Source organism: Trichoderma gamsii (assembly GCF_001481775.2).
Source record: "Trichoderma gamsii strain T6085 chromosome Unknown Scaffold_14.2, whole genome shotgun sequence".
In the NCBI taxonomy this organism is placed as follows: Eukaryota; Fungi; Ascomycota; class Sordariomycetes; order Hypocreales; family Hypocreaceae; genus Trichoderma; species Trichoderma gamsii.
In genome coordinates this window covers 759,172-770,469 of record NW_020171351.1, presented here as the reverse complement: position 1 = coordinate 770,469, position 11,298 = coordinate 759,172, and the positions used below count along the sequence as shown (strand labels likewise).

Here is an 11,298-nt window from a genome sequence, read left to right as displayed (position 1 = left end):
CGTTGATTCAATTTCTAAGCGGCATCTACTGCCACATGGTCTGTGCTCTTCGCAACATCCTCCCACTCTTCGCAGATCGCCAGCGTCTCCTCACACTTCGCCTTGATCCTCTCCCAGCCATCCGACCCCAAAGGAACACGCAGCGGTATCTGTTTCCCCGCAGCCATGCCCGTACCCTTGACCAGCTCAATCATTCGCGTAACAGCCTTATCGGCGTCGCCAGGCTCATTGCCGATAATGGATGCCTCGTACTGCCGCACACCGGCATTAAACTGGGCATAAACCGGCAGGCGGGGCTCGACATGCTTGATGTTGGAGAAGACCTTGGTCCGGAAATAACCAGGCTCAACGATGAGCACCTTGACACCGGGAGCAAACATGGCCAGTTCTTTGGCGAGGCATTCAACGGCACCTGCATACGGGTTGTGATGGGCGCGCAAGCCCCCCCGTGGATGTCAGCAAGTAGCCCAATCCGTATAATCACTGTGAAAGATAGGTAATGATTTGCGCCAGGTTGAGAGGAAATGGGTAGGTGTCATTGCCTAATCCTTGAGCCTGTCGTGCTTTGTTATGCGAATTGGGCAAATGGGTGTGTAAAGAGATCAGACGAACCATCCCATCCCATCCCATAGGGTATAAAGCGAAATCCTTTGGCGAGAACTCGAAAAAAATATGATACGCACGTACCTGATAGAGCAAATTTGGCGGCGCAATAGCTACCAGCACTTGGATCGGCATGCCACGCTGCTTGAGAACTGACAAAGAGAAGCGTGCCCTTGTTTTTCTCCCGTAGGCGAGGTAAGAACGCACGGGTGATGTTGAGTGGTCCATGGAAGTTGACTTTGAAAGAGAGATCCATATCTTCTTGTCTAGTCGTGCATCATGCAAGCAGTTAGCGAAGAGGAATTCAAAAAGAAACTGTTTTCAGAACCAAAACATGTATATGTACTTGGAGATGCAGAAGTACGAGACACAACAAAGTACATATAAGTTGAACACGAGAGACTGGATCTCAAGCCCAAGACTGTATTTACGTACGTCAACTCTTCAACCGGTCCACTGACGATGTAGCCTGCATTGTTGACCACGACGTCGATGCCTCCGGGATAGATATCCCAGGCCTCGTCGACTTTGGCCTGGATTTCAGCGGTCGACGCTGTGACATCAAGGTCGATGATAGCTGCTCCTGTGTCTTTGAGATGGGCGAGTCTCGTTTCGGCACTACGGCCAGTGGCAATGACATTATCGCCGGCAGCACGGAGCTGGCGTACTAAGAGTTCGCCGAAGCCACTAGAGCAGCCAGTAACAAACCACGTCAAGGGAGCCATCTTTAATGCTTGTGGGACTTCTTTGCTCCAGTTTAGCCTCTTGGGTCTTCTGTAGCTTCAGAACGAACGCGGGCGATGTAGACCGGTACGGCTCGGTATACGCGTGTAAGCGTATAAGCAGACTAGACGTTAAAACTTAAGAAGCTTCGGAGGTGAAAAAAAAAAAAGGAGAAAAGACCAATAGGATTTGGATATCCAAGGCATGGGACGATAAGCGAGGGGGGGTTTTTTGTCTTTATTTTCCTTAGCAGCGGCTTCGGTGTGCTATTTCATATGCCTCCGTGTGTGCAGTAGTCACTGATGCTGCATCGCTTGAAATTTCGCAGATGTGGAGAGGGTGTGGCCGAGGTGTTATAGCGGGATCCGTAAAGAGGCACAGCTGATGACAAAAGAGGCAGATTCCAAGCCGGTGTCTACAGCTTGATATCTCTCGACACTGTTTCAGATAGCTGTCATTTTTGTAACATTTTTTAAGATGACGTAGGAAAAGGAGGGGGTTGCGGTGCATAAATATTGATTATGGCTCGAATGGAGAGCTGCTAAGCAGCGTTGCTGTAACCCTCTGTTGGGTGAGTGTGTAATATTAGCTGCCACCTCAAAGAGGAGAATCCTCTGAGAACGGTATTTTCGGTATCCGAATAGACTGTCATAGCCGACCTTTTGGCCATGCACGTCTGTTTTATCCCTCGCGTTTACATATGAGGGTGTCAGATATCCAGGGTAAATGAGACTAGGGGATGCAGGATGCTACTCCGGCTTGCCTATTTAGAGCGCAGCCAGTCGAGACCATTGCTAAGCTGTATTGACAAACAACGTACGATGGGTCTGTTGGTATCTTTAACGTGGTGTATCGGCTTAATTTGTATTAGGTACTTCTGTTTGACGCGTAACTGGTCGGAAAATTAGCATATCTGGAGAATGCGCGTTTCACATGTCGATGTTGACGAGCAATTCCGCGTGTTATGCTGGACGGCTTCTGATACCAAGCCGGCTGACGGGGCGGATGTCTAAACGCACACACATATAAGTGCTACGTATAATGCCATTGGCCAGCTAGTGAAATATCAGAATTATCTAGTAGCAGTTTAGAGAGCCATACCATCCATGGCATTACACGAACCTACAAAATACTACTCATCTCAAGGCACGTAACGGTAACCGTTCTATTTTTTTCTTTTCCCTTTCCCTCTTTCTCGCCATTCTTGTGTGGGTGTGCACATCTATTACCCATATTTTGGTCAAGTCTGGGCTACTACCCTCTTCCGCCGCCGCCGACACGGATTCCCACTGAAAGAGAGAGTATCCGCTTGCCTGCATGCTGTATATCCCAGGCAAGTGAGATGCAGATGCACGTTACGGTGTGCAAAGTTTGCAGCATGCTTTCCTTCAATCAGTGCGATAGTAATGGGGTGTGCTGCGGATTTTACCGTGGAGTCGCCACGGGATCGCTGCGGAAGAAGCTCAAGAGTGCAAAGTTGCCAGTTTGTGCTGCGGAATAAAGAAGAGCTCATGTACTTGTGTAAGGACGTTCATCAACATGATATCGATATCGAGATACCATGGCAAGATTGTATACATGCTATGCGATAGTGTGTGCTGAGACCTAATTTGATGCAGTGAGTTGTGCACCTTGGTCAGCAAATCAGAGAACAATAGCGGCAACACATACAGTACCGCAGTCCTGCTAGCGGTTAGCTGACAATGAACTGACGGCATACAGTTTGAATATACGGAGCGGGAACAGGCCCCAAACTCATGAGGTACAGGGGTCCCGACTGGCATCCGGCTGGCCGGTGCTTGCCCACTCCCCTACCTCTCTTCCTTAAGAGTTACGTTACTGCATTTGGAAGGACAGTAGGCTTCGTGGAGGAAACACTGTTGATGTCGTTTATACAAGTCCATCCGACTCGGAGCGCGTGTAGCTTCATCTCTCATCCATTAGACCTCAAAAGCCTCCGAATAGGCTCCAATTCTTAGGACTTAATAATTAGTGCTGAGGCCCTTCTAAACTGAAATCCCACGTCGTGGATTTCCCTAGTCCTGCGTGCATTGTTTAGTCTTGCTTGGCTCAAGTCAGGACACGGACATCTCCGTACTTGTACACAATAGCCCACGCCAGCCAAGCGACGGAGCCATCAAAACGGGCCGTTCAGGGGGGATGTGCTTCGCAACGAGGTGTCCCTGCCGATACCGACGCTAGGGATAGGCCAAACAGCCATTCCGCCCCAAGAACACGCTTCGTTGGCTCCCTTCTCCGCAGAGCATAGTGGCCGCAGATCAAACCGACAAGGCTAATAGCTAGCTGCATATAGCATACGCCTCTCGTCGACGAGCCTCGGGAAGGGAAGCGACCGACGGTAAACTTATCTCTACAGTCCTAAACTGAGTGAGAGACGCCGCTCGCTGAACAAAAGAGAGCCACAGTGAAGTGTACCTACCTATAAACTAAAGCAAGAATACGAGCAAGTGCGGAATAAGGCGGCACTGCATTGAGGTTGCCTTGTCTCTCAAACCACCTAGACTTGAGCCCTCCAGCCTCCAGCCTTTGAAATGCACTCACGAACGGGCACTGGATGGAAATCGAAGGCTATCCCAGGGCTCTTCTCGGTATTGATGCCTAGTACGCTTGACTTGGTCTCTGGAACGAACAATTAATCAGTCACAGCGTAGCATTGCTGCGCTGCTACCACAGCGTCGCATCAATCAAGTTCATAGAGCACCTTCATAGCCATATCGGTGGACCTGCACAGCAGCGTCCCAGTAAGAGCGGAGACGATATGCGGAGTGCTGTGGCCTCATGGTGCCGTGGGGGCGGATGAGGATGGGTAAAGTATCATCAGACTGCATGTAATTGGCGATGGAGAGAAGTCCGGGGGCCGTTGAATGCATACATGTACCATTTAGTATTCATGGATATATTCTTGGATATCATGTAGCTGGGAGCCGGCATCACGATTGACATCACGATTGAAGAATGGAAGGTGGCAGCACATGCGCATCTTCGTTGACCCGGGCCGCTGAAATAGCCCAAACTGGGCTGCTACCGCTATCCGATAATCAGCGGAAGCGCTATAGCACCTAATCTCGCAGCAGGGTAGGCGAGACCTTCCAGTACGTGCACCTGTATTGCCTTTCTCGCGCAAAGGACTAACTATCCAACTTCCTCAACCCACCTTATTTGCCTCTTCACTTCCATATTGCCTAAATACAACGACCTGTCATATTGGAGTCCCACAGACACCGAGCCGCAGCTGTACGGGCCGTATTTGGTCGCTCTTCGAGGGATAGTACGGGCACGACACCGCCACCAGTCCGACGGAGAGCCACCGGACTAGGCACGGCCCAAAATAACGACTCGCCTCGCGTTACTGCAGAATCCATCGAGAAAGTACCGGCAGCAGATGCCGCCGCGCCTTTGGGGTAGGCATGCTGAGATGACCTCAGCTCTAATGGCAGCTGAGTAGGAAAGTGACGTCTGCTTCTGACATGGTACGAAAGATAGAAGAATCCTACACTTGCGGCATTGGTCTAATTGATAACCAAGTGTTTAGCAACACATAGGAGCTTAGAATACCTTTCGATCGATCGTTTCCATGATGCCTTCGGTCTTCTCCTGGCACCCCTCCCTCTTCCTTGGTCGGCGTCGTTCTCAGATTCCGTTCTTTGTACAGCACTGTACCGTTCCAAGAATACGTTGGCTAGCAGCTCCATGTCGGGCCTGCCCAGAGTTACGCAAGTAGGTAGTAACTCGTACGAGTTCGTGTGAGTGCAAAATACGTGTTCGTGCATATCCACCTAACCAGGGCTTTGCAGGTTTCTGCGCGTTGGCGGCAGGCGAGTCCGCGGGTGCATTGCTGTGCAGGACGAACCCAGGTTCAGGGCCTTTTGGAAACCAATTGGCTGGCTCGGTACAAGCCTTGGCATATGAGGTATCCTACTTTGAAAGCACATGCAAGAGAGCCACTGTCTTCAGAGCAAGCGGCCTGTGCCTGCATGGTCGCGGGGCAATGCGATGGCTAGGTTTGTTGCCCACGTATTTCGTACATGGCTTACTCTACACACCCGCCCACTGACATGCGGCACACTTGCATAATATAGAAAGGCTATAGCGCTGCGGACTGTGGCAAGCATGAATTTGTTTTGTCATTAATCATTAGCGGCTCGATATTTAGCAGCTCATTTGCCAAGCGCTGGTAGCAGATACAGCGCCGCAATCCAAAGGCACCACAACTTCCACACCACTTCGTCCCACCACTGGCCTCGTTTCTGCAGCGCAAGCACTGACATGGCGCATCCGAGGCTTGTCGAGACCGCCCATCCCCACGCCGACACATCCCAGAAGAGCGGACACGCCACTGACCAGAACATGACCATGGCGGATAGAGACACCCGGGCTGCTGTCTCGCCATACAGTAAGGGCACAGTAAGGCGTCCGCGTGCCTTGTCGCCTTCAATATCTGGCAGATCCTGCGCATGAACCGTTGTTATTATTATGGCTCCAGTTACCAAGATCCAGGTGAAGGCCCGTGATGATAGTTCGCCTCCTGACAACGTGGCTAACGCACCCCAGCTGAAGCACATAAGGCCGCTCGCATTGAGGGCATTTCGTATCCATATGCCGCTGTTGCTGCCGTCCAGGTCGTTGTACATCCATATAAAGAGCATTAGGGTGACACTGGCTGTGTAGCCACCCAAGACGAGACTCGAGCCTACGGCAACCACAATAGCAACCGTGAGCCAGTCCCGTGCTTGGTCTGCCGTCAGACGATGAGAGGGCAGCGGTCTCCACGGCTTGTTGACAGTGTCTTCGATAATGGACCCCTCAAGGCGTTGGTTAGCCAAATCTTCCACCAGGAGATTTAGCCAGATCCAAGCAAGCATCAGTGGTAGACGGGAGGCCACTTGCCAGGCCCGTGTAGATGTGTCTTCACTCAGATCTGCTGTGGTTAACCTCGCTGTCGATAACGCCGCTGTAATGGCGAATATGCTCTGGGGAAAGATGACTGTTTTGAAATCGCTTTTGGTGAAGAGGAATAGAGTTTTCAGATGATAGAACGGAGATCGTCTCTGTATCGGAATTGGAGACTGTTAGCAGCCAGCCTGCCATCATGAAAACTCTCAATGAAGCATACGCAGAGAGTGTTTGAACATCACGTCCTAATCTTTACTTACAGGTTGATCGGGAATGATAGTTGAGCTAGGGGCCACGACCCCCTTTTCCAACAGCGTGTAGCCGTCTATGGAATGCATCATAGAATGTAACTATGAATGGCTTATGCGGAATTGAGAAAAGCTCAAGGAGGATAATGGGCGCAGTGATAGGCTCACTTCATCAGGATATAGCTGTTTCACCTTCATCAAAGAGAAGAAGAGGGCTTGGCCTGGCTTTATGTATTCGGCGAACCAGTAAACGGTGGTTCTGCAACGGCTCCTATACCTACTCTCTGGCACTGTCTAAGGGCACGAAATTGGATATTGAACCACTTTTCGACATGGCTCAGGTTCCAGAAAGGCTAGGATCCGTGGCATCTCTCCCAGTTCGCCGTCCAAACCCCCCCGACGTCCGATTGTACTTTTTTGAGTGGGGTGAGTTGCGAATTGGCGGCGATCCCACCACTCTGGCTCTCCCCAAGCCGTGAATCACGAATGCCGCCCTGTCCCAGAATAGCGGAACATGGCAACTCTCGGTAAAATTCGACTTGCTTCTGGAATGAAAAGAGCTTTTACCCGACCTTCTTCCCAGATACCAGAATCATCATCCAACAGGCCCCTTACACTGTACATGCACAAGCGTTGCTGCAGCCAGCATCCATGGTGTTGTGGACCTTACTAACTTATGAATGCTACCTTAACCACAATACACCCCCCTACCCCTGCTAGATGCTTGGTGTCAGATGCAGAGCAGCGCTTAACGTGTTATCCGTGATTCCTTCTCTCAACTTTTGTACGCAAATCTTGGGCTCACCTTAAAAAGGTATGTGATAGCTCTTCCCGCCAATTTTTATACAAATATTGGGTTCGCCAGCTTCTCTCTTCTGATTATTCTCTGACTCCGCCAGTCCTCTTTCTTTTAGCTCTTAGTCTCTTGTCTTGTATTATATTTGAGCCCTGGCCATTCAAGCTGACGCTGCCTTGACACCTAGTCCCTTCCTTTTGATCTAAATCCACGATTACCCTTGGCATTACCAACTGCCATAGCGCCCACTGTAACTCACTGAACCAAGGCAAGGATTGGACATGGCCTTCCACGTTGTGCCCGCTTGCATCTTTGCAAGCGGCTGTCTGGGGCTGGCCATATTGTCATACTTTCACTTACAGCAGCCTCACAGTCTTCTCTGGTATTCACAAACAGGCGCCATCATACTCTTCGAATGGGTAAGTAACAAGGGTGTAGATTAATATTCCACGCATTCTAGTGGGGAACGCCTGGACATATTGTATCCGCCTCGCGCATACAGGCAGCATTTCTTTTGTTATATACTGTACATGCAGCAGCAGCAATCCGTCATATACACATACTGCACTGCTCTATTTCCTGCACGCACTACATCTCTCTACTGCACAATCATTTATCATTATGAGCTATCATACGGGGCATTTGGTACCTGATACGCTGTATCATCATATTGCGGTGTAAAGGAGGCTAGTACGCTAACGTAGTACTCCATAGGTTCTCTCAAACCTGGTTTACAGGCTTGTCTTCCACCCCCTTTCTAAGTACCCAGGACCGCTGTTCGCTGCACTTACAGACTGGTACACTGTTTACTGGATTGCTGAAGGTGGCCGTCATCTTGAGTTTGATAAACAGCACAAGAAGTTTGGTGAGTTCGGTTCATGCACATATGTGCTCTGTTATGCCTCGCAGCGTAGCAGACGAAAGTGGCTCGGGTTGTCTAGGGGGCTCCGCCATGTTACCCTCGTTCCAATGTCCTGGGCGTTGGTGGCATCGCTGCTTGTGGACAGTTGAAGATAGAATGTAAAGCTAACCAATCAATGCTACCCCAGGGAAATTCGTTAGATTTGGGCCCAACCGTTTGTCTATCAATTCTGCAAAGGCATCTCGCGACCTGCATAATGTCAATTCCAACACATTCAAGGCCGACGCATATAGCTCTTTCAAGCGCTTCTTTGGGGCAGAAATGTCTCTCACCACGGTAGACCACAAGGCACATGCTTTCCGGCGTCGAGTCAATATGACAGCCATCACACCTGCCGCAGTGAAAGAGTTTGAGGATCAAGTCACGCCTCACGTCGATGAATTCATTGACATCATCAGCGAAGGTGTAGGGAGCAAAGTAGAAGGTGAACATGGCTGGAGCTCAGGCAAAGATATGTGTTGGTACGTATCTTTCTGTATTGCCGACATAATGGGCTCTATGACTTTTGGTCGAACATGGAACGTCCAGAGAGATCCGAAGTATCGGCATTTTGTAAAAGATTTGCCTAATGGGGTTGCCGGCATCCATTTGGTAAGTTGAAGCTGCAATTCTTCTTCAATCTACGGCTCTCAGCCCCACCTCCTAGAATCATTCGCCGACTAACGTCCGTTGTCATTCAAGGTTGGCCACATGCAGTCATTATTCTTCTGTAACTTGCATAAGCTCTTGTTCAACCAGCTCATCGTTGGTGTGGGAAACTTAATGTCTGTAAGCCGGTCATTTGCTTTGTGGCGCCTGGAGCAGACTTCTATGCCTCATAGAGACATTTGGGCAGCGCTTCTCGCATCGCGCGATCCCAAGACCGGAGAAGGCTTTTCTACGGAAGAACTCATATCAGAAGCAAGCCTTTTCATAATTGGTGGTACAGACGGCATGATAACTGCAACAACGTCAACCCTGTTCTATCTCACACATAACCCACGCACGCTCGAACGCCTAACACGCGAGATTCGAGAGGCATTTCCATTGTCTCCAGAAGACGTTGGTAAGAAGGCATCAGAAGTCGAGTGCCCCATTCAATTTGCTTCTGCGGAGTTGCAGAGCGTTAGATACTTGCCCGCTTGCATTGACGAGGCCATGCGACTCTCGCCCCCTGTCCCGAGCATCCTACCACGTGTAGTTGGTCCAGGGGGCATGGAGGTGGACGGCGAATACTTCCCTGCTGGTGTCAATTTGGGGGTTCCGCACTACTGCATGCATCACAGCGAAGAGAATTTCGCCCAGCCTTTGACCTACGCACCCGAACGCTGGTTCCCGGAAGAGCGCGAAAGAGGGCTCAAGGACGGTTCTGTGCCTGTGTCAGGCAAGGAGTCCGTCAAGATGCTGCCCGCAGTGGGTCTGTCTCATGGGTTTACTCCGTTTGGTGCTGGTCGCAGCGGCTGCATTGGGAAACACCTGGCCTACCAAGAAATGTCCATTGTTTTGGCTCGTCTCATCTGGCTCTTTGACATTCGTCTGGACCCCAGCAGCAACTTGGGAGAAGGTGTGGGCGATGCTAAAGAAGGGCGAGAGTGCAGGAGCGAATTTCAGCTGTATGATCGCTTTGTCAGTTCACAGAATGGGCCAATGCTGCAATTCCGCTATCGGGAGGAATTGACTGCATAAGTAAGGAATATGAAAGGCTCATTTTTACAAAATTGTAGAATTAGAGTTTTCTGTAAATTCTTTTTCATTCTTTGCGCTCATCTTTTCTTTCTCAATGAATGGCATGAATGTGAATAGGGTCGGACATGAGAAAAGTTGGCCGACATGCCAGCACATGTCTCCACGCATATATGCAAGTTGGTTCGACCCTAGCTTGATAGTATAAGTGATGAAATTATAAAGCATGATGCTACATACTAGGCTCATCAATTTTCAACAAGCCTCGAGTGCTTGATATTTCTGGGCAATACTGTGTTGCTACATGGGGCTTCTCGTATATGGCACAGGCAGCCAACCGACTCGTGTTATTCCCTGGCTCCCTTGTTCCGCTGACCGCCCGACACACTCGCATTACTCGGTTTGATCGACGTGCCGTTTCAAATTTAACTGTTAGTTGTAGCCCTTGTACTTTATTTTTCCATTTTGTGCTTCTTGAAGGGGAACAGTGCTTAACTTGCGGTATGGTACAGCTTATAAATCCACGCGGCTCGTAACATTAGAGCATGGGAGTCTTCTTTGCTGCTTCGGTAGCATTCCCCTTTTCTGCATATGTGTAGTATAGTACTTTGTGCGTCATGTCGAAGCATTTTCCCTCGGCAGTAATTACTTTGAGCCAACAGCCCATGCATGAGCTCCATAAAAGCAGCGGCAGTAGACTGTTGGTACCGCGGATTTTTTGCTCTATGTTCGCGCTTTACTGGTACTGATATTTCGCATTTACACCCTTGAGGGAAGTGATGCAACGTGGGGAATAAAAATCTCCTTAATGCTCGCTGCTGAATGCTAGCTTTCAGCGATTCATAACGGGGTGGATGTAGAAGCTCCGAAAAATGCAACGCTACCACCTGTGTTCAGTATAGAATCCCGGAATGTGGGAGACGATGCAATAATTGACAAGACGCTTACTGACTTGCTACCGAGGACACGGAATACAGATTCGCTTCACTTATGCTTGTACAGAAAATGTGGAAACAACCAAATACTTGTGGCGAGTCCACTGAAGTTGGAACGCTAATCATGCATGTTGGCTTCGAGATGCTGATTGCGGTGTACGCCTATAGCTGGACAGAGGCGGATACAGTCCGCCCGGGCAAAGGTCACCGGCGGGCCCGGAGAGTTTTTAAGCAACAGGATCCGAGAAAAAAAGAGAATGAGTGGGAGCTCGCGGAGATCTTGAGGTTCCGGGCCGGCATATCTAGATGGAGTAAGTGAGAAGGATTTTAGGATAAAAGCAGGGCAAAATATATTGTCATGGAAGGGGAAAAAGTGTGAGCCACCAATCACCAAGAGGGAGATTTCCAGGAATTGCTGAGCTGTGGGGTGGTTCCAGGGACAGGGGGTGGTAGCTACCTGGGATATATGGGATGATACGTTAGAGTAGGGGCCCG

The 11,298-nt window shown here is 49.8% G+C and overlaps 3 protein-coding genes across 3 annotated transcripts; 1 reads left to right on the top strand and 2 right to left on the bottom strand.

The window, feature by feature from the left end:
* Positions 1-14: 14 nt before the first annotated feature.
* On the bottom strand, positions 15-1,328 carry TGAM01_v204902 (hypothetical protein; the record flags this gene model as incomplete). Its single annotated transcript, XM_018801405.1, has 3 exons — positions 15-412; positions 688-869; positions 1,039-1,328. The coding sequence occupies 3 exons, from the start codon at positions 1,326-1,328 to the stop codon at positions 15-17; spliced, it is 870 nt and encodes a 289-aa protein (XP_018665198.1).
* Positions 1,329-5,504: 4,176 nt separating this feature from the next.
* On the bottom strand, positions 5,505-6,209 carry TGAM01_v204901 (UbiA prenyltransferase; the record flags this gene model as incomplete). The annotated part of the gene is made up of 1 exon (XM_018801406.2): positions 5,505-6,209. One exon carries the CDS (start codon positions 6,207-6,209, stop codon positions 5,505-5,507), a length of 705 nt encoding a protein of 234 aa, XP_018665199.2.
* Positions 6,210-7,565: 1,356 nt separating this feature from the next.
* On the top strand, positions 7,566-9,871 carry TGAM01_v204900 (cytochrome P450 4A5; the record flags this gene model as incomplete). The annotated part of the gene is made up of 4 exons (XM_018801407.1): positions 7,566-7,703; positions 7,999-8,149; positions 8,334-8,797; positions 8,888-9,871. The coding sequence occupies 4 exons, from the start codon at positions 7,566-7,568 to the stop codon at positions 9,869-9,871; spliced, it is 1,737 nt and encodes a 578-aa protein (XP_018665200.1).
* Between the last annotated feature and the right edge of the window lie 1,427 nt (positions 9,872-11,298).